At 39.3% G+C, this 24,247-nt stretch overlaps 1 protein-coding gene and 1 pseudogene across 4 annotated transcripts in view; both read left to right on the plus strand.

Annotated features, from left to right (window-relative positions):
- Positions 1-24,247, plus strand: part of LOC126186823 (uncharacterized) — a 298,174-nt gene that overhangs the window by 156,210 nt on the left and 117,717 nt on the right. For all 4 annotated transcript variants that reach the window (XM_049928246.1, XM_049928247.1, XM_049928245.1 and 1 more), the window contains exon 3: positions 380-557. In XM_049928246.1, coding sequence (XP_049784203.1) covers positions 471-557 — 87 coding nt within the window. In that variant the 5' untranslated portion in view covers positions 380-470. The remainder of the gene's footprint in view (positions 1-379; positions 558-24,247) is intronic.
- Positions 16,933-17,049, plus strand: LOC126100223 (5S ribosomal RNA; annotated as a pseudogene).

The following is a 24,247-nucleotide window of genomic DNA, read 5'->3' on the forward strand; positions in this document are numbered from 1 at the left end:
TTTCCATTGTTGTGCTGGAAGCCATAAAAGTGATTTATTTAGATAATAGGGGCTGAAAGAATAGATTAAGTGAACTGATAACTGGATAAAATTACAGCAACTAGGAATGTTTGAGATCTTGTGTTAATTACAGACTTGAAATATTACGCTAAATTCAGAAATATGTACTGATCAAAGGACAGCTTCCTTTAAAAGCATAGATTATTAGTTTGAAAATATCTTTTTGACCACAAAAATGTCATATTTATAACCCTTCATCAAATATCTTTATCAGTTGGTGCAAGTTTAGTACTGTAGATGGGCTGAAACCTAAATAGTGCAGTACATGATAGGATTACTCCTCTTGTAAGCCTTACAACTGCTGTTGCCTTCTGCCTAGCCCTGGCTGAGGACAGATAGTTGTGCAGATTGAGAGAAGGCACCTTCTGCAACAGTGAGCTACCACACGCTGACAGGACAACATCACTACCATGCCAGCCACTGAGACTCTAGGAAGGAGGTCTGCTATTCCTTTTCTTTTTACAAGAGGAACTCACTATGAAGTTGGTTTTGATGTGGTATGTATTCAGTGTTTCAGCATGAAAATAGTAATCTAGTGCTGTAATGTGCTATCAAACAGATGAGTCAATAGTCATTCAAACTGAAAGAACTGTGATATAACTTTAGTTTACATTAAAGGTACATTGTAGTAACTGTAATAAGTCAGACAGTCATTCACATTTTTAAATGTGACATGTTGGCGAAGAGAGAATGGCATGAACCTGTCAGACCTATGGATGTACTGTAAAAGGATTACATATTAAAAAAATTCTGCTAGGCATTAAAATAAATGTAAAAGGCTTTCCTATATAGGACTGATCATTGTGGAACACAACTTCAGATATAAATGCCAGTAATTTAAAAAAAACTTTGAATAACCATTCATTCATTGCCATATCATATGCTGTACTCTCCATCGTCTTTAACTGCATTTCTCCAGAAGATTATCCTGTAAGATAACAAGGAGCAAATGTATTCCAAATATTCATCATTTTTGTCTGGAGTGATGACAATAAGAGTATGAAAACTGATTTTTTGATAACTTTAACAATGTGCTGATTGTGGCTTCATTTCTCATAGTCTCTTAATAATTTTACATATGACTTTCCATATAGAATGTGAATAATAATATATCCATCTGTGAGACTTGGAAATAATTTTTATTTGCTTGGTACAGTATAAGATAGTTTTTTTTCTAAGATTTAAGTTTTTCTTGGTTTGAATAAATTATTGAGTTATTTGACTATTTTGTTGGTTGTATCTGGAGCAAAGAGTTTGGATTTTCAATCAGTTTGCTATCATTAGCTGTAAATATTAAAGTTTATGAAGTGCTTTACACTCTCTTTAGTAGGTTATTAATTTCAGTTGGAACGTGTAGGGCACTATCTTCCAAACAATATTATATTATTGAGGTGCTATATCTGATTTGCTACATGTTATTTTTATTTTTGGGGTACAGAATGTTAATGTGAATCTTATCTCCTGCTATGAATATCAGAATTTAGCCTTGCAAGTGTATGCCACTGATACAATATTCTACTTTAACCAATAAAATTTTACGTTAAACAGAATCAATGATCTTATTAAGGCCAATACCAATATTATAATTTTTCTTATTTAACTTCACCAGAACTCAGTTCATGAAGTAAAAAGTAACATTCCTTATAGAGAAGCCATTAAATGTGAATTCTTCACATTTACATTTTTGGCATTTATCACACACACACACACACACACACACACACACACACACACACACACTAAAAGTCTAAGAAGCTGACCTTGCCCAAGGTATTGGACGGGTCACAAGTGGTGGATAATGAACATTCCACCAGATATGGTGGACAGCTGCAAATACAGAATAAGCAGTACCAGACCAAAGCAAAATAAAACTAAATCCACTTTGTATCTGTCTTGTAGCAAGCGGTAAAGTGGTCAGTGTCTGTTCACCAGGGGTGTGGCTGAAATTTATATTCCAGTCTTAACTCTGAGTTAACTCAATGAGTCTACTCAACCTCACCTGATTCTAGGTACAATCATCACGGAGCATTTTGATAATCACAATATTACCCCAAGTGGTCAATCCACCACCAGCATTACTGGCGCAACTGGTCTTTTGGATTCTGGGGTGGCCAGAGGATTCAACAGAGGAAGTTGGAGTCCTCAGGCCAACTTAAAACCAAAACAAATATATTTTTTGCAACACTTAACATGACTGTGTTTTGGAAAAGGTGATTACAGAATTGCGAGAGCAGAAGTCAAGTCAAAATATAGATCAATCAATCAAGTTAGGCAGAAGTAATATCAGAGTATATCACCTTGCCTTTTCAGATGATCTTGCAATTTTAACTAGAGATATTACCACAGCTCAAAAACAAATTGAAATTCTTAAAGATGTTGCAGAAAAAATAGGTCTACAAATATCATTCGAAAAAGTGGAATATACTGTATGACAGGCAACAAACAAGCACCAAAATTTTTGAATATAAAATATGGAAAAATAAAAAGGATTTCTCAGTTTAAATACTTGGGAGAAATCATACATGAAAATGGCATGGAAAAAACTGTAAATGAAGATCACTATCAAAAAATGGCAATTTACACAAATTATTTATAATAAAAAATCACTTTCCAAATTCAGTAAACTTAGGCATTACACCACTGTAATCAAACCTGAATGTCTTTATGGAGCAGAAACTTTAATTTTAAATAGAAAGAGAGATATTGAAGAAATTCAAAAGAAAGAAAGAAGGATTATTAGAGAAATATTAGGCCCCAAAATTACTGATGGAGAAACTCATAGACTGAAAAGTAATAAGGAAATAGAAGAATACATAGACATACATGGTGACATGAGAAAATTAAGACTTAAATTTCATGGGCACATTAAAAGAATGGCACCCACTAGATTGACAAAACAAGGAGCAGAATTCTACAAACACAGAAATAAGGCCAAAATGGATCGCAGTGATTAAGGAGGATCTTAAAGTAGCTTGTATAACTCAGGCAGACATTACAGATAGAAAACATTCAGGCAAAAGACATTTGCTTGGAAAGTTGTTCAGAGGAAAATTAGAAAATGAACTGGAACACCATGGTCTCATGAAAGAAAGAGACTACATTCTGAAAGGGTGAAACAAATTTGGACACAAAGGAGGGCAAACCATGAAAGGTGACATTGATGGATTGTACCTCATCTGGTCCTATTGGGGCCATAGGTGAATAATATATTTGTATCTTTAGTGAATTGTATGTTGTTCACAAATTGCAACATCTTCTAAGCTTTTCACAGTAATTAAATAGATAGAAGCTTTGTCTTTTCCTGATATATTTCTGACCAAACAGCAGTTCTGATAGCTTGAGTCAGATTCTTTGTTAATCATGCATCTGGATTTCTTGTGGTGGTATTTCCATTGAAACTATCATCCCCTAGCACATATCCCATTAGAAATACAATACAAATTTTCATAAATTCTGTTTTAAGCTGTTGTAATAGACCAGTAACAAAATATTTTCATAAAAATTTTCATTCCCTATTTTGTCCCCTTATGTATTGAATTAAAAAAAAAACAGTGAAACATCTTTTTTTAACTTGTAACTGAGAAGCCAAATACAAATTTTCTTATATTTAACTTTAAAAATAATTAAAATATTTTGAAAAGGGTAGATTGCTACTCACCATGTAGCAGAGATTTTGAGTCACAGATAGGCATAACAGAAAGATTGTCAAACAAGTAAGCTTTCAGCCAGAAAAGCCTTCATCAGAATTAGACAAAATACACACATAACACGTGCGTAAACACAACTCACACACGCATGACCACAGTTTCTGGATGTCGAGACCACACTGTGAGTAGCAGGTAGAAGTAGTCTGGGTGGTTGGGGTAAGGAGGAGGCTGCAGTGGTGAGGGGGAGGGGGAGGGGGAGGGGAAGGGATAGCAGGGTACAGTTGGGGGACAGTAAAGTGCTGCTTGTGGGAGCACACAGGGACTAGGTGGAGAGAGGATAGGGCAGCTAGGTGCAGTCGAGAGGTCAGATGGAGGGGGGTGGGGGGAATTGGAAAAGGAGAGAAGTAAAACAACTGTGGGTCTGTTGGTGAAATAGAGGGGTGTGTAGTACTGGAGTGGGATCAGGAAAGGGGATAGGTAAGTGTAGGACAATGACTAAAGAACATTGAGGCCACGAGAGTTACAGGAATGTTGGATGTACTGCAGGGAGAGTTCCCACCTGCGCAGTTCAGAAGATGTTTTATTGATAGGAAGGATCCACATGACACAGGCTGTGAAGCAGCCATTAAAATTAAGGACATTGTGTAGGGCAATCTGCTTGGCAACTGTGTGGTCCAGCTGTTTCTTGGCCATGGTTTGTTGGTAGCCATTCACACGAACAGACAGCTTGTTGATTGTCATGCCCACATAGAATGCAGTGCAGTCATTTCAGCTTACACAGAACTAGTTTCATAGGTAGCCCTGCCTCTGATGGTATAGGTGATGCTTGTGACTGGACTAGAGTAGGTGGTGTTGGGAGGCTATATAGGACAGGTCTTGCACCTAGGTCTATTAGAGGGACATGAGCCTTGAGGCAAGAGGTTGGAGAACAGGGGATGAGTAGGGATGGATGGGAATATTGTGTAGGTTCAGTGGGTGGCTAAATACCATTGTGGGAGGGGTGGGAAGGATATTGGGTTGGACATTCCTCATTTCAGGGCATGACAAGAGGTTGTGGAAACCCTGGTGGAGAATGTGACTCAGTTGTTCCAGTCCTGGGTGCTTCTGAATCATGAGGGGAATGCTCCTCTGCAGCCAGACTGTGGGTCTTTGGGAGATGGAGGGTGACTAGAAAGATATGATGCAGGAGATCTGTTTTTGTACAGGGCTGGGAGGGTAATTACGGTCTGTGAAGGCCTCAGTGAGATGCTAGGTATATTTCGAGAAGGACTGTTTGTCACTACAGATGAAATGGCCACAGGTGCCTAGGCTGTATGGGAGGGACTTTTTCATATGGAATGAGTAGCAGCTGTCGAAGTGGAGGTACTGCTGGTGGTTGGCAGGTTTGTATGGACAGAGGTACTAATGTAGCCATCTTTGAGGTGGAGGTCAACATCGAGGAAGGTGGTTTGTTGGGTTGAGGAGGAACAGTCGAAGCAAATGGGGGAGAAGGTGTTGAGGCTCTGGAGGAATGTGCATAGAATGTCCTCACCCTCAATACAGATCATGAAGATGTCATCAGTTAATCTGAACCAGGTTGGGATGCTGAGTGGTTAGAAAGGATTCCTCGAGATGACCCATGAATAGGTTCGCAAAGGATTGTGCCATGTACATGCCCATTGCACCCCATATTTGTTTGTAGGTGATACCTTCAAAGGAGAAGTAATTGTGGATGAGAATATAGTTGGTCAGGGCGTATAGAGGGAGGTTATAGGTTTGGAGTCCATCAGGCATTGGGAAAGATAGTACTCAATGGCAGCAAGGCCGTGGATGAAATGATAGTGTAAAGGAAGGTGGCATCGTTAGTGACATGCAGAGCATGATGTGGTAAAGGAACAGGAACTATGGAGGCTTAGTGGAGGAAATGGTTGGTATCTTTTATGTAGGATGGTAGATTTCACATAATAGGCTGAAGGTGTTGGTCTGCAAGAGCAGCAATTCTCTCTGTGGGGACACAGTAACCGAACACAATGGGGCATCCTGGGTTGTTGGATTTATGGACTTCAGAAAGCTTGTAGAAGGTAGGAGTGTGAGAAGTAGTAGAGGTGAGGAGAGTGATGGACTCCAGGGAGAGGTTCTGGGATGGGCCTAAGGATTTGAGGAGAGACAGGAGATCCTGCTGGACTTCTGGAATGGGATCACTGTGCAGGTTTTGTAAGTGGACCTATCTGACAGCTGGCGGAGTCCTTCTTACAGGTAATCCTTGTGGTTCAAAACAACAGTGGTGGAGTTCTTGTCAGTGGGTAGGATTATAAGGTGGGAATCAATTTTTAGGTGGTAGATTGTGGTTCTTTCTGCAGATATAAAGTTATCTTACATGTTGAGGGATTTGGGGAACGATGGGAAGCAAGGTTTGAGGTTTAGAAATTATGGAATGTTAACAGGGGGTGATTTGGGGGCAGTGGGGATGGATCATGGTTGAATGGAGAAGTGAACTGCATCAGGAAGGGTTCAACATTGGTCTTTGGATGAGTCTGACTGGTAGGGTTTGTGTCAAAGAAGAGTTTCCACTGCAGGGTCTGGGAGAAGTCCTGTATGATTAAATTTTGGAGGGGGCAAAAGGAGAAGCATTTGTAAAGAACTGATACTTCTGTGGGGCTAAGGATTTTGGAGGAAAAGGTCATGAGTGTGTTTTGGGTCTGTTTAGGTTCTGGTTTCTGTATGGTGGTGGAAGGTAGTTTTTGAGGATGGTGTAAATGTAGCAGGTCTGTGAGGCAGGGTTTGTCGGCTAAGAGGGGATGTGGAGGAGGTTTGAAGGTTGTTGTAGAGGTGGTGGATAGTGGTATTGCAAGGTGGGAGTAGGAAGTGAAAAGGTTGGAGAGTTTCTTGATGGTGCATTTTGCATGCTGCTCTAGTTTCTGGAGGGCAAGAGTCTCAGTGTGTCACATGGGGTCAAGAAATTTGGGACTGTATAGCAGGATAAGTTTATGGGTAGAGAGGAGGTATTGCAAGGAAGTCTGGGCCTGATTGACGTGGTTTTGCAGGGCTATGTTGGTGAGGGCTATGGACTGGTGGAATCTGAACTGTCATTGTGGAAGGAGGGGGTGCAGCCAGAGCTGGTTAATAATGAAACATTTTCATAAAAATTTTCATCTCCTATTTAGGGACTGAATTTCTAAAGACAATGAAACGCGTATTTTGTCTTATTTTTAACTGAGATGTCATGTATCGGTTTTCATAAATGTAACATTAAAAATGATTTATTTTAATTAATGAATCATTAATAATGATTCTTCACCCACTATTTTACTCCCTTAGTGGTTGAATTTCCAAAAATACTGAAGCATGTATTTTTTAAATTCTGACCGAGAAACCAAATACCATTGTTCGTAGATCTAGCTTCAAAATTGCCTTAATAGTGATATATTCCCAAAAAATGTCCCCTTAGGGGTCAAATTTTGAACAATTCCTTACAAAACGATGCCTACAGTATTAAACCAACATGTTCTCCAAATTTCAAGTTTATATTCTTATAGGTTTGAGCTGGGCAATGCTGAGTCAGTGAACCGGTCAGGTCCTATTTCACACCACTAGGAGCTGAATTTCCAAAAGGGCTGAAACACATAATTTTTTATTTTTAGCCAATAAGTTATAAATAAAAATCAGTGTCCTGACTGACTGACTCATCACTGCCCAGCCCAAACCACAAAGTAGAGGGTGTTGATCTTACATTGCAGGTGTCAAAGAAGGGATTTTTCAAAATTCCACCCATTAGGCGGTGAAATAGGGGATGAAAAGTTTTATGAAATATTACATTACAAAGACATTTTGAAAACATTTGATTCTGGCTTTTCATATAAAACACTGAAACAAGTATTTTTATTATTATTGTTTTTAACCGAAAAGTCAAATTCCAGTTCTCATAGATGTAGTTTTGAAGATACTTTAGCAGTTCTTTAATAATGATTTATTTTAAAAAAAATTTAACTCAATATTTTGCCCCCTTAGGTGTTGAATCCCCCCCCCATGAAACATGGACCTTTCCGTTGGTGGGGAGGCTTGCATGCCTCAATGATACTGATAGCCATACCATAGGTGCAACCACAATGGTATCTGTTGAGAGGCCAGATAAAGGTGTGGTTCCTGAAGAGGGGCAGCAGCCTTTTCAGTAGTTGCAGGGGCAACAGTCTGGATGATTGACTGATCTGGCCTTGTAACGCTAACCAAAATGGCCTTGCTGTTGTGGTACTGCGAATGGCTGAAAGCAAGGAGAAACTACGTCCGTAATTTTTCCCGAGGGCATGCAGCTTTGCTGTATGATTAAATAATCATGGCATCCTCTTGGGTAAAATATTCCAAAGGTAAAATAGTCCCCCCATTTGGATCTCCGGGTGGGGACTACTCAATAGGACGTCAGAAGAAAGAAAACTGGCATTCTACGGATCGGAGCGCGGAATGTCAGATCTCTTAATCGGGCAGGTAGATTAAAAAATTTAAAAAGGGAAATGGATAGGTTAAAGTTAGATATAGTGGGAATTAGTGAAGTTCGGTGGCAGTATGAACAAGACTTTTGGTCAGGTGAATACAGGGTTGTAAATACAAAATCAAATAGGGGTATTGCAGGAGTAGGTTTAATAATGAATAAAAAAAATGGGAGTGCGGGTAAGCTACTACAAACAGCATAGTGAACACATTATTGTGGCCAAGATAGACACGAAGCCCACACCTACTACAGTAGTACAAGTTTATATGCCAACTAGCTCTGCAGATGGTGAAGAAATTGATGAAATGTATGATGAGATGAAAGAAATTATTCAGGTAGTGAAGGGAGACAAAAATTTAATAGTCATGGGTGACTGGAATTCAACAGTAGAAAAAGGAGGAGAAGGAAATGTAGTAGCTGAATTGGATTAGGGCTAAGAAATGAAAGGGGAAGCCGCCTAGTAGAATTTTGCACAGAGCATAACTTAATCATAGTTAACACTTGGTTGAAGAATTATGAAAGAAGATTGTATATGTGGAAGAACCCTGGAGATACTAGAAGGTTTCATATAGATTATATAATGGTAAGACAGAGATTTAGGAACCAGGTTTTAAATTGTAAGACATTTGCAGGGGCAGATGTGGACTCTGACCACAGTCTATTGGTTATGAACTGTAGATTAAAACTGAAGAAACTGCAAAAAGGTGGGAATTTAAGGAGATGGGACCTGGATAATCTGACTAAACCAGAGGTTGTACAGAGTTTCAGGGAGAGCATAAGGGAACAATTGACAGGAATGGGGGAAATAAATACAGTAGAAGAAGAATGGGTAGCTTTGAGGGATGAAATAGTGAAGGCAGCAGACGATCAAGTAGGCAAAAAGACAAAGACTAGTAGAAATCCTTGGGTAACAGAAGAGATACTGAATTTAACTGATGAAAGGAGAAAATACAAAAATGCAGTAAATGAAGCAGGCAAAAAGGAATACAAACGTCTCAAAAATGAGATCGACGGGAAGTGCAAAATGGCTAAGCAGGGATGGCTAGAGGACAAATGTAAGGATGTAGAGGCTTATCTCACTAGGGGTAAGATAGATACTGCCTACAGGAAAATTAAAGAGACCTTTGGAGAAAAGAGAACCACTTGCGTGAATATCAAAAGCTATGATGGAAACCCAGTTCTAAGCAAAGAAGGGAAAGCAGAAAGATGGAAGGAGAATATAGAGGGTCTATATAGGGGCAATGTTCTTGAGGACAATATTATGGAAATGGAAGAGGATGTAGATGAAGATGAAATGGGAGATATGATACTGTGTGAAGAGTTTGACAGAGCACTGAAAGACCTAAGTCGAAACAAGGCCCCAGGAGTAGACAACATTCCATTAGAACTACTGACAGCCTTGGGAGAGCCAGTCCTGACAAAACTCTACCATCTGGTGAGCAAGATGTGTGAGACAGGCGAAATACCCTCAGACTTCAAGAAGAATATAATAATTCCAATCCCAAAGAAAGCAGGTGTTGACAGATGTGAAAATTACCGAACTATCCATTTAATAAGTCACAGCTGCAAAATACTAACGCGAATTCTTTACAGACAAACGGAAAAACTGGTAGAAGCTGACCTCGGGGAAGATCAGTTTGGATTCTGCAGAAATGTTGAAACACGTGAGGCAATACTGAACCTACGACTTATCTTGGAAAATAGATTATAGAAAAACAAACCTACATTTCTAGCATTTGTATACTTACATAAAGTTTTTGACAATGTTGACTGGAATAGTCTCTTTCAAATTCTGAAGGTGGCAGGGGTAAAATACAGGGAGCGAAAGGCTATTTACAATTTGTACAGAAACCAGATGGCAGTTATAAGAGTCGAGGTGCATGAAAGGGAAGCAGTGGTTGGGAAGGGAGTGAGACAGGGTTGTAGCCTCTCCCCGGTGCTATTCAGTCTGTATATTGAGCTAGCAGTAAAAGAAACAAAAAAAAAGTTAGGAGTAGGCATTAAAATCCATGGAGAAGAAAGAAAAACTTTGAGGTTCGCCGATGACATTGTAATTCTGTCAGAGACAGCAAAGGACTTGGAAGAGCAGTTGAATGGAATGGACAGTGTCTTGAAAGGAGGGTATACGATGAACATCAACAAAAGCAAAATGAGGATAATGGAATGTAGTCAAATTAAGTTAGGTGATGCTGAGGGAATAAGGTTAGGAAATGAGATGCTTAAAGTAGTAAAGGAGTTTTGCTATTTGGGGAGCAAAATAACTGATGATGGTCGAAGTAGAGAGGATATAAAATGTAGACTGGCAATGGCAAGGAAAGCATTTCTGAAGAAGAGAAATTTGTTAACATTGAGTATAGTGTCTTGAAGTCGTTTCTGAAAGTAATTGTATGGAGTGTAACCATGTATGGAAGTGAAACATGGATGATAAATAGTTTGGACAAGAAGAGAATAGAAGCTTTCGAAATGTGGTGCTACAGAAGAATACTGAAGATTAGATGGGTAGATCACATAACTAATGAGGAGGTATTGAATAGAATTGGGGAGAAGAGGAGTTTGTGGCACAACTTAACTAGAAGAAGGGATCAGTTGGTAGGACATGTTCTGAGGCATCAAGGGACACCAATTTAGTACTGGAGGGCAGCGTGGAGGGTAAAAATCGTAGAGGGAGACCAAGAGATGAATACACTAAGCAGGTTCAGAAGGATGTAGGCTGCAGTAGGTACTGGGAGATGAAGAAGCTTGCACAGGATATAGTAGCATGGAGAGCTGCATCAAACCAGTCTCAGGACTGAAGACCACAACAACACAAACAACAGGTGTTGAATCTCCAAAGCTTCTGAAACCCATGTTTTTTTTTTTTTTTGTTTTTTTGTTTTTGACTGAGAAACCAAATACAAATTTCCTAGCTCTAGCTTCAGAATTTACTTAATAGCAACATATTTTCAAAAAGCCTTCTATCCCCTATTTCACCCCCTTAGGAGTGGAATTTCAAACAATCCCTTCTTAAGCCTCACAGTATAAGATCTGCATCCTCTACAAATTTCAAGTTTGTATCTGCAGTGGTTAGGGCTGGACGATGATGAGTCTGTAAATCAGTCAGGCCCTATTTCACTCCCTTAGAGGTTGAATTTCCAAAAACAGTGAAACGTTTTATTCATTTCTAACTGAGAGGCCAAATAGCAATTTCCTTAGATTTAGCTTTAAAAATGGTTTCACAATGAAATATCTTCATGAAACTCATAGCAATTTCCTTAGATTTAGCTTTAAAAATGGTTTCACAATTAAATATTTTCATAAAACGTATCACTGCCCATTTCCAAAAACAGTAAAATGCAAATTTTCTTTATTTCTAACAGTGAAGCCGCATACAAATTACCATATTGAGCTTTAAAAATGCTTTCAAAATGAAGTACTTTCATAAAACATATCACCCCCTATTTCACCCCCACAGGAGTGGATTTTCAAAAACAGTGAAACATATTTCTTTTTTTTTTTAATTTCTAACCAAGAACCAAATTCAGATTTCACAGATTTAGCTTTGAAAATGTTTGCATAATGTAATACTTCATAAAACTTTTCATCCCCTATTTTGAAAAATCCTTTCTTAAATGACCCCAACAGTGTAAGATCAACACCCTCTCCTTTGCAGTTTGGGCTGAGTGATGATGAGTCAGTCAGTCAGGATACTGACTTTTATTTCTAACTCTAGGTGAGAATTAGCTTTTATCAGTGTGTGCTCTGGAATATCAGTTTTGAGGAAAGGGGGAGTGGCTCTATACACAAAAAGTGGAATAAAATCCCAGGCCTTAGACCTTAGTAAACACTGCATTGAACACCTATTTTAGTGCTGTAGGCCTACTTCAGTAATAAACTTGGAAACACATAAAATAGCAGCTTTGACAATCTATAGGCACCCAATTGGAAATGTTTTAAATTTCAGTAGACAATTAGAGAGGGTACTAATAAGACTTAGTAGAAATAACTGGAAAGCGATTGTATGTGTATATTTCTGATTGAGAGCTTCTATAATCAGTTATGACCTGCTTCGGTTTGACCCCTACAGTAACATCCCCATCAGGAATAGGACATAGTACAATAGCAACTGATAATTTGTTTCTAAATCCATCTGTCTTTAATGAAATATATGTGAACCTCTAAGTAAATGACTTATCTGACTATGATGATCAAATGGCAGCAATAATGCACCCCATCAGTTGATTTAAACAAGAAAAGAAAAGGAAAATTTCATAGACTTATATATGCTGATTCAGAGAGAATTTTGTGGATTAAATATGGGAAGAAGTTTACCAATGATACACAGGAGACGAGATGGTTAATTCTCTCCTAAAACTATTGTTCCAACATTGTGAATCCAGTTTTCCTTTACTATGGGTCAAGGACATTTACTGTGGAAGCCAATAAAAAGGATGACTAACATCTGGGATCATAATATATTGTGGTTGAAGGAGAGACATTTATTTAATGCAGAGGACTAGCTCTAACCAAGAATTAAAAAATCCACCATAAATAGTATTGTAATATTCTTCAGCCTGACATCAAAAAAGGTATACACCATATCCTACATATAAAAAATCTCAAAATTGCAAGAACAAGGCAAGGACAGTGTGATGCATTATTATGCATGAAATGAATAAACTTGGCAAGGAAAATGATATTTAACTCCCAAGTGTCAGTAGCATCAAAACAGATGGCATGAAATTAAAGTCATTGGCTACTAAATTCAGTGAATTCTTCCTAACAGTAGCTGAAAATGAGAGAACAAAACGCTTTCTATCAAAAGCTGATCCAATAAATTTACTTAGATGGATAATGCACATACCACTGCCAGATATTAGTCCTTCCAATGCATCTGTTAGAGAGATCATAAAAAATCACTATGTCACTAAAATATAGTTACTCTTATGGTTATGATGGAATCTCAGCCAAAATACTAAAATTTTGTGCTGACTTAGTTACTCTGGTAATAATGAGTGAAGGAGTATTTCCTAATAGAAATGTGGTGGTAACACCAACATGCAAACCTGGAGATAAACAAGTTACTCTAACTATTGACCAATCTTCCCATATTCTCAAAACTTTTAGAGTAAGTAGCTTACAATTGAATACTTAATCATCTTTCTCAGAATAACCTTCTAAGAACAACTCAGTTTGGCTTCCTTAAATGTTTCTACATTAAGAATGCAATACATGTTCTTACTAAACAGCAAAAGTTATCCTTATTCTTTAGTTTCTCCTGACATATTTGTTGATCGAACTGTCCACCAGTATACTGCCAGTTCATAGCATCCAACAAGCTCAATATTTTGGTGATCATTGTCAGGTGTGCTGACAAACTAAGCTCCGGAGGTTGTGTGGCTGACTTATATTCCCTCCCCTGGCAGGCCGTTCCCTCCATGGTACGCGGCTGCAGCTGCACTTCAGCAGTCATGGAGACACTAGCATTGGCATCCGTGGTAGGTGCTCTGTCTGCCCTCATCACCAGATTGTTTTGTTTGCTGAGGGTCTTGTTAATTAAACTCAGTACTGGGTGGTGTGACAGAGAGCACACCTAATCTGCCATTTGGGTACCCACTTTTTCGGAATACAGTTCTGAGGTGTTCCAGCTCCTAGGACAGACCCTCTGCGTCTGAGATAGTGTGTGTGCTGTGTAATAGTGTTTTCAGTACTCCTTTCCTATGCGAAGGCTGGTGGGAGCTGTCAGCATGCAAATACAGGTCAGTGTGTATTTTATTCTGACACACAATGTGCTCCATGCTCTTCTCTTGCCCATGACATACAGAAGTGGTAATCTTGCTTCTGCTTTGGTCTCCACAGTGAATTTGGTGTTGGGATGTATTTAGTTCAAATGTGTAAGGAAGTCAAGGAGTTTGTCCCTTACATGGGACCACATGACAAACATGTCAGCCACATAATGGAAAAAACATGTGGGTTTCCATTTGGATGACACTAGGGCTTCCTTCTCAAAGGGCTCTATATACAAATTTGTGACCACAGGTGAGAATGGGCTGCCCATTGTGACTCCTTTCATTTGTTCATAGTATTCTCCATTAAACAGGAAATACGTGGAGATCAAGACAGGCCTGTAAACATCAATGGTCTTCTTATAAAATTTCTGACCAATAAGGCCCAGTAACTCTTGTAGGGGTACCCTGGTGAATAATGAAACAACGTCAAAACTCACTAAGATATCTAAGTCTCTCGCCCTGAAATTGTCACGACATTTACAAAATCCACAGAATTGCAGACATGATGAGTGCATTTACCCACATAAGGGTTTAGTATTTCCATCATGTGTTTTTTCAGAAAATATGTAGGAGCACTAATGCTGCTGACAATGAGGTGCAATGGCATCCCATCTCTGTGTACTTTAGGGAGCCCTTGAGGTAACAGTTTCTTGGTGATCCCTTCTGGTAAATACACATCCATGATAAGAGCCCTAATCTTGTTCTCTACCAACTCTGTGGAGTCAGCATTGATCTTCCTGTAGGAGCCGTCATCTTCTAGCTGGCTCAGCATCTTGTCAATGTAATCCTTGTGGCAAAAGACAACAGTGGCATTTCTTTTTGTCAGCAGGTGAGACAACAATCTCAGGGCACTCTCTCAGGTCCTGAATAGCTGCCCACTCTCTGCTGGTAATTTTTGATTTCATAGGCTTAGTTCCTGTCAGAGCACAACGGGTTTTATTATGTACTTCTTCAGCAGTCTCAGATGGTAATCTCCCCACAATTTGTTCGACTGTGCTGACAATGTCCACAACTGGTGTGAACTTAGGGGCAAGAGCAAAGTTAAGTCTCTTTTCCAGAACTGAAACCGCATCGTCACTCAGATCCATGTCATTCAAATTGATGACCATCTTGCACAGGGCTTCAGGTAATGGTGAGAATTTTGATATTTGACATCCTGTGGCCTTCCTATGGGCAGAATCAGCTGCCAACCAGGTAACACCAATAATCCAGTCCCAGGTCCAGGAATTAAAAAGATTGGCCAGTTGTAAATGTAGTCTAAATAGTTCCACGGAATTGTACTCAAGGTGCTGGTGGATAAAGTGCACCCTTTCATGTACCAAGCAAGGCTGGCCTGCTTCTTAATTCTCATGGATGCTGCAGAATTGATGTGACACATGACTTTTGCAAAGTTTGGCACAACATGCTGGGCATGACATCCCTTCAGAATTGCAAGAGCACTCAGAATATAGCATCTCCGGTGGCACAGTGTGTCATATTTCTTCATTCTGTGATACGTCTCCTCCCTGTAAAGGTATAAAATATGATTGCTCAGTTTCTCCCAGCATATTTGTTGATTGAACAGTCCACAGGTGTACTGCAAATTTATAGTGTCGAAGGGGCACATTATTTTAGCAATCAGACGTGTCATTGTCATCAGGTCCACTCACAAACTGAGCTTCTGGGGATGCATGGCTGACTCATATCCCCTCCCCCAATGAGCTGTTCCCTCCATGCATGCAGCCATGCATCTGCAGTCACAAAGATGCTAATGTTGGCGTCTGTGGTAGCATTGATGTAAGTGCTCTGCCACCCTGCTCACCAAGTCTGATAGCTGAAATATTATATTTTTGGGCCCTATGAACTGGCAGTACACGCATGGACAGTTTGATCAAAAATTACCCTGTTGTCGTTTTCTGTGATGCTACCAAGGCCTTGTATTGTGTAGATCATAACATTCTCTGAGAAATGAAAAGGAAGTTAGATAATTACTTTCATGTTCTATGGATCATTTTGCACAGTGAACTGTAATGATGTAGGAAGATTCACTTTACATTCACATCACAAATTAATTTGTAAATATGTCTGCTTGCTGAACATTTATAAGGCCCTTAAAAAACAGACGTGAGTTAGTAATTCCTACCCACCATCTTTTACACATTTTGATGATAGAGATTCTTCTACAGAATAAAAGGAGAAACCTTTTCAGTTAGTTTTCAGATTTTACTTTGCTGTCTGTCAGACATTTTATATGCCCAGGTAAGTGGTCAAAAATTTTAGTTGCAGTGCATCCCTTTTTGTCCTGGAGACAACGTTAATGTGGAGTAATGAATGTCATTTTTCCTTCTGGTATTTTAACTATGTACATTATTGTTCCTTTTGAACATTATTCCCTATGACATTATTGAATGAAAGTATGCAAATATGTCAAATTAGTGATTTGCTTCTCCCCAAGATTTGCAATGAATCTTAAATCAAATGTGGCTGAACTATGTTGTTTTTAGAGTTCCAAAACGTGCTTTTCCAGTTTAAATTCTCATCAATACTGATACCAAAAATTTTGAAGTTTTCACCCTACTTACTATTTCCTCTCCATTTATAATTGGTTTAATACCCCTACAAGTGCAGAACTGACTATGTTGTGTCTTTTTAAAATTGAGAGAAAGGCCATTTGCAAAAAACCAGTCAATGATACTTTCAAGGACATTGCTTGCCATGGTATTGCATTAAAAGTTTTCCCCTCAAATGGAATCATATCTTATCAATAGAAAACAGAGGGTCACAGTAGCAAATGATAAACAGGAATAAGATTAAATTCAGAGTGGGGTAACATTAAATATATGCTGCAAAGTTCAGTGCTTAGACCTCCACTGCCCTTGGTGCTGTGAATGATTTTCTGTGGACATTAGAGGACTCTGCAAAAACTATAATGTCTGCTGATGACACAAGTATGTTGATAAAGAGCTCAAACTCACACATTCCAAACACAGCAAATATTTGGTTGGCAAGGGGAGGAGAAGGCAATGGCCTTGCCGCAGTGGGTACACCGGTTCCCGTGAGATCACCGAAGTTAAGCACTGTCGGGCATGGCCGGCACTTGGATGGGTGACCATCCAGTCGCCATGCGCTGTTGCCATTTTTCGGGGTGCACTCAGCCTCGTGATGCCAATTGAGGAGCTACTCGACCGAATAGTAGCGGCTCCGGTCAAAGAAAACCATCATAACGACCGGGAGAGCGGTGTGCTGACCACACGCCCCTCCTACCCGCATCCTCATCTGAGGATGACACGGCGGTCGGATGGTCCCGATGGGCCACTTGTGGCCTGAAGACGGAGTGCTTTTTAAGGGGAGGAGAGATGATTGCACAAATTTCCTGATCCCAAGTCATTGTGCCAATGTCATGGGTTAAATTCTAAACTCTTCACAATGGTTCATGGAATGAGGTCATGTAAAACTGTTGATTGTGATCTGTCCTGCAGACTAGGACATTAAGCTTAACGGCTCCCTTGGTGCTATTCGAGTGGAGGAGCTTATGTGCCAGCACCGAGATTAACCTTCTCCCTTGCCTCATCATCATACAACACAAACATAACACTGTACCATATACACAACCATTACACTCATCTACACTTGTCAAATACACATATGACATAAATCCTACATATCCACAATGAAGGGGGCCACTGAGCATGGAAGAAGTGCATCCTTTCTGATATGCAATTGGATCCAACTCATAGGGTTTCCCAGTGAACAATGCCGTAGAACATTTACATTTTACACCCAGAAGAATAATGGAACATGCTTTCAACTGGTTCACTATCTATAATTTTGCAGAAACTGATGTTACGCAATTCCAAACAAATAAAAATTACTAAACAGGTATCAGAAGTAGACTTCAATGGGCATACTCTGAATGAGTCTCCATGTATGAAGTTGAGGTAGTACCAGAATTAACCAAAAAGCTCAGTTCTGCCTGCTTTGTATTTAGAAATCTCTCTTACTGTGTTGACAAGCAGACAAGTTTGCTAGCGTACTTGGCATACTTTTGCTCAATTCTACCCTATGCCATAGTCCTCTGGGACATTGCAGCTAAGTTGAAAAAAGTATTTATTTTACAGAAGTGTGCAATAAGAACACCATGTAAAGCTGATAACAGAACATCTTGCAGAAGTCACTATAGGGATCTATGGATTCTTACATGCCAATACACATTTCCCTATTGATGTTTGTAGTTAATAACAAGAGTGAGTGTAGGATGAACTTAGTAATTTACAATCACATTACTAGAAGTAGAAATAAATCCATATAGATTCTGTACCCCTCTCTTATGTTCAGAATATAGCTTCATGGTGCAAAGATCTATTATATAAAAGGTTGTGAGTGGATGCCATGCAGGAAACTGAAAATCCCTACATATTTAAACATAAAGTACAAGAATACATAACTAGACACTGCTTCTACAATATATCTAAGTATTTGTACTTGGGAACAAAAATTATGCCTGCCTGTAATATCTGAAATCTGTGCATACTCAATTGCAGTGTGAAAGATTCATTCTGGAGTCTAAAACATATCACACCAGTATATGAAAATGAAGTCCCATGCTTCTTGTCAGAGCGTAGGGGAACAATGCGGGAGACCCCCCACTGCCGTCCTAGGCAAGGTCCTGATGGAGGTGGTTTGCCGTTGCCTTCCTTTGACCATAATGGGGATGAATGATGATGATGAAGATGACACAACAACAACCAGTCATCTTGGGGCAGATGAAAATCCCTGACTCCGATGGGAATCGAACCCGGGACCCCGTGCTCGGGAGCTGAGAACACTACCATGAGACCATGAGCAGCAGACACACCAGTATATAGACAGTAAATAGTGGCCTGTGTATAGTTAAAATGCTTTGTTTGAAGTACAGTATCAGCTGACTAGTATAAAAGGACAGATAGTGGCTTTTTTCAAAGTAGTTCTTTTTCATCTTACATAAATGAATAAAGTACTCTACAAGTGATTGCCATAGTTATCAGTTTGAACAGTTTAGTGCTAGTCATAATCTGTTGTTAGACTGCTTTACAAAAGTAACCATCAATGGCTTCTTCAGCCTCTCATATATAACTGATTCTTTCCACATCCTTAAAGGCTCTCCTTCATGATGAGATTTACAGAACACAGAGTGTGTATTAATGGATGATTCATTTTGACTCTGTTATTAAGCTGTGAGTGTATTCTCTTACATGAAATGCTTTCATATGACTCATGTGACAAGTTTACTACTGGGGGTGGCTTAAGGTTTCTGAAGAAAGATCAACAGTTATCTTGAGGGCCACCCCTGAATGTTACTCATGCTACTTTTTTTCATATTTTCAAAATATTGCTGATATGATGACAGTGTCACCATATCAGCAGTATATAAGAAACACGAGATTGGGACTGTCCAAAATTTTAAACTTACTGGTTGTTTAAAACTTGAATTTGAACATGAAACTTTTCCTTTTGTGGCTAATGCTCTTACTGAGTGAGCTACCCATGAACAACTCATGACCATCCCTCACACTTCATTTCTGCAAGGATCTCTCTCCTATTTACTCAACTCACAGAAGCTCTGTCAGTAGTTTTCAAAACAGTGCATACCCTGTTATAAGCCATTTCCTTGCAGTATCCTTTCTTAGAAATGCAGTTGATCAAAGTATGCAGTAGAGCTTCTGTGAAGTTCAGAAATGGTAGAGATGTCCTGGCAGAAGCGAAGCTATGAGGGTAGTTATGTGTCATGCCTGCATAGTGCAGTCAATAACAGCAATGCCTGTGAAAGGCAAGGTTCTACATTCAAGAGCCTGTGAGGCACAGAGTTTTAATCTGGTACGAAATTTAAAATCTAATCACACTCCAGGGCAGAGTGAAAGAGATTCATTCTGGAGCCCAAAACATATCAACTTTAATTTCAGCAGTAATTACATCTCTAACATAAAATCTCAACTTTCTATATCTCTCAATAGTCATAAAAATAGTAAATATTTAGGATGAATAAAGTTATTGGAGGCATAACTAATTCATTACAGCATACATAAATTCTTGTAATGTTTTGTGACCAGTAGTAAGTACATCGACTGATACTGAATCCAAGTTTTCATTTTTCTCCTGTTTTTCAATTATTGCATTGCAGTTCAGGTTTGTAGATTCCTTTGATGGCTTAGCAGACTAATCATGGCATGAAACATGAAAGTACACATCGGCAGGAATGGAAAGTGTTCCACCATGATGCACCAGTTTGATGTTTATCAAACTTTTATTCTATTTGCATTGAAGTCCATCACCATCAGTATGGGTTGTAATACTCATGGGCATGAATACAAACTTGTATACATTGTGATATCAAAGCAAACAGCCTCCAAATGTCTCCTTGATGAAGCACTTGACATGCTTGAAACACATGTCATGTTCATGAAGATTGCATACTGGATGCTGGCATGAAAGTATACATTTTCCCACTGTATCCCAGACACACTCTGTCAGCGACAATCAGAGCACCAGGAGGGCCATTTAAGGGTCCACACATTCCTCAAGGTATTTGTTGTGTGAACTGCAGTGTGAGGTCTTTCATTATTGTGCTGGAATATGCCATCTGTATTGTTGTCATGAAGATTATGACAAAAGTGTTTACCATTCAGCCACATACGAGTGATCACTCAGCCTTCCATCAAAAGTTATCAAATCAGTCCTCAACAGCTCCTCGCACCATAATTCCAGGAGTTGGAGAAGTACGGCCCTCGAGAATAATTTTTTCTTGTACCCTTTTATCAGATCACCTACAGACATGTTGAAGTCAATCTGACCACCATAAACAGAAGTGAGACTCATTACTGAACATGCCAGAAAGCCCCTCTACAGGTCAGTTCGCTCTGACTGCACACCATGTAAACCTCATTGTGTGTAGTATGGTATTAGTGGTAAACAAGACATGGCAACATGAGACCTCCTCCCTGGTTTCTGTAATAGGTTTCTGACAGTTTGCGATGACAGCCTGTAATCTCTGCCTAGACTTAAGTCATTGTCATCCTGTTATTTGTAAGAGGCACTCAAACAATCTATGATCTTCTTATGGTGTACTTCTTGCCACGCTGTTGCCGTGCATAATCCCATCACCACTCAATCTGCAGTCGTTGTATTACATCCAACTGTCTTTATGATCTGTCAACATGATGCACCCATGACCCTCATGCCGATGATTTGTTCTTTCTCATAATCTGAAAGGTGGCCATAAGCTTCACTTGCACATCCCCTGAGCATGTTGTGTTGTGATCTCCATTGGAAAAATTCCAGTTAGACACACCCAGAAGCCATCATATACTCACACTGTTCTTAGTATGTAGGAACAGAGCTTTTTTCTGTATAGAAAATAGAATTACCCTGAGTATAAAATTTTAATCAATGTATCCCACTGGCCTGTAAACACTTGCATATAAGTTTGACAGTGTTTGCTCCAGGTGTGCACTTCTGACAACAGAATTGTGCCATCTGCACAACAGGTAACAGAATAATGATTGTTGTATTTTATCTGTTTTTATTTTTATTTCAGTTGATCACAGTAGACTTATTAGGGTATGGAACGAGTCAGTGTGTCTACAATATTTGCAGTCATGAATTGTTTCTACAATTAATGGATACAGTAGGGTACAACATTGAAGATTCAGAATATGATTTGGCAAACGTTTTGATATCATTTTTGAAAGAGAATGGTCTAAGAACTGAGCCTTGTGGCACACCAGCCTCAACATTTTTCATTTAAGAATGTTTGTTTGCCACTGAGACAAATTATTATCATGTAGTGTACAAACCAATTATTGTCTGATAGTCTATGTGCTTCTTAAAACTGACACTTCTTGAACAGTTTGCATAAGTAAAATAATTGAATTCTTTAAATAGGTTATGGGAAATGAGAAATATCTTATTATGGTGTGCAAATACTATGATTTATTTACTGTGTCAAAACTAATGAAGTAATTTTTTTCCCTGTCAGTAAAACACTGACTGTCAGAAAGAAAATATGTTTTTCAAAATTATCATTTAGTTTATTCTAGGAGTTACAAATATCTGGGAAAACATGGAGACTGGCTGATAATATTGGGAGGTATTCTTATCAGTTCAGGAAAAGTTGCAAACAGAACATAAATAATCTTGTTGATAAAGTAATTGGACAACCATGGACTAGTCCACACTTGTTGAGGGAGACTAGTTTTTACAACTTAAGTGCATGTGACTGTAGGCCAACGAATGTCTGACTCGTTGGAAACTGATTACCAGGTATTTCACTTCCAGAGGTATCAGTGAGTCAGTTTTGTCTACAATATAATTTGCTGAATACACAGATAACTCATTCAATTTGGTTCAAACATCATCTATTGTGTGTTTGTGTATGTTTAATAGAGTAGATAAGGTTTTGGTAAGTCCGATCCCAGGCTTGGTGAAGTGCTTAAAATTGCTAAATTTTTTAAGGTTGCTTCAGCAGCTCAGCAATCCTTTACAAATGAATCTCAAGTTTTGCATGACATCAGACACCATCACAAACTGGTCAACTCATGATTTCCACTAATGATTCTCTAACTCCACCTCCTTGTCTCACCCAAGCTCATAAGTGCACAAATTGCTGGTACCTCACGATAGACTTAAATACAGCAATGCTTTTGCTCCCTCCACAGTGTCGAGTGGCCCCTTTCAGAATATTACTTGGGCAAGTCATAAATACCCCCCCCCCCCCTCCTTGCTGTTGTGATGTTCCTCATGCATGTCAAAGAAGTGACAGTCACTTCCTGCCTGTGGTAGCAGGTGCAACAGAAGTAGATGCTTGCATCATGCACCAGACTGCTGGGCCTGCAGGGAGTGTGATTACTTGGCTATCATATATCAACAAATGGCATGCTGCAGTTGTACTCAGCCACAGGGTGAAAACAACAGAGTCATCCACATTGTCATGGTTGTGGTTCAGGTGTCTCCCAAACTCCACAAAAACTCTTTTTGAACTTAATGCTGCTCAGCCACTCCATGGAATTCCAGCTGGACACTGGCACTCCTGTGTTTTGAATCAGTGACAACATATAATATCAGCTCGATTTACCTGCCATGCAATGGGTCCAGTGCTGGGTCCTGCCTTCCTGCTGCAGGACCATACCTATTCTCAGAGAACTATTGCTAGTCGCTAAGTACAATGGCACTGAACACATATTAATCTCCTTAGTGCTGCACTCCCCTACTGCTAATAACATTTTGGCTTCAATGTCTTTTCAAATTCTGGGTTCACAGTAGCGAACCAACTTAATTTAGTATCAACCATGGTAACATTTTCTGATCTTGACATTCTGTACATGTCATATAAGAAGATTTTTGAACCAACACCTGAGTGTGCATCTAACTTACTGGCTCACATTTCTCTGCAGCCTTCTGCAGTGGCTAAATTTTACTGAGCTTGTCCACGTTCATTTTCAGTTTGGGAGGCAGAGCTCACAGGCAGAACTCACAAAGGTTCAGTAGTAAAGCGTTATTTTTCCGGTTTCCACCAGCCATTGGGCAACAGCTATGGTGGCAATTAAAAAACCAAATGGGTTGTTACATATATGTGGTGATTTTGATTGCACTATTAATTCCCAGTCAAACATTGATCTTTATCTACTGCTTCACCCAAAGGTTTTGTTGTCTAAACTGGCTGGGGGCCACTATTCAGTGATAGATTTAAAGGATGCATATCTCCAACTGCTGCTTGTTGATGCTTCATATCATTTCTAGTTTTGAATAAGTCATTTGATCTACACAGGTACAACAAGTTACTATTTTGGGTTGAGAGTGTACCCACCATCGTGCAAAAATATTTAGAGCAATTGATTCAAGGTATTCTGCACTATGCTAATTATTTGAACAATAGTACTGTTCTGGGTTTTTTGTGTGTTGGACATCACAATAACCTTGAATCCCTTTTTAAAACATCTGCAGGTTATTTTGTCAGTCAGAATAGTGCAGTTTCTTTGCATCCAACATTAAATACCAGGGAACATTCTGTGTCACAAAGGTATCATGCCTGTGAGTGGCCACATCAACATGATCATAAACATGCTGGCCACTACTAACCTTAAACAGTTGTTGTTTTGGGGTAAAATCATGTACTATGCCAAGTTTATCTCCCCAAGTGGTGCAGATTGCACATCCTCTCAATCAACTGTACAAGGAGGACACCAAATTCGTGTGTCAGCCAACAGGCTTTTCAGTGCCTTAAAGACAGTCTCAAGGTGACACTGACACCATATACACCAGGCCTGTGATTGATCCCAGTAGGGCATTGCAACACCTTTTTC

Source organism: Schistocerca cancellata, chromosome 1, assembly GCF_023864275.1.
Source record: "Schistocerca cancellata isolate TAMUIC-IGC-003103 chromosome 1, iqSchCanc2.1, whole genome shotgun sequence".
In the NCBI taxonomy this organism is placed as follows: Eukaryota; Metazoa; Arthropoda; class Insecta; order Orthoptera; family Acrididae; genus Schistocerca; species Schistocerca cancellata.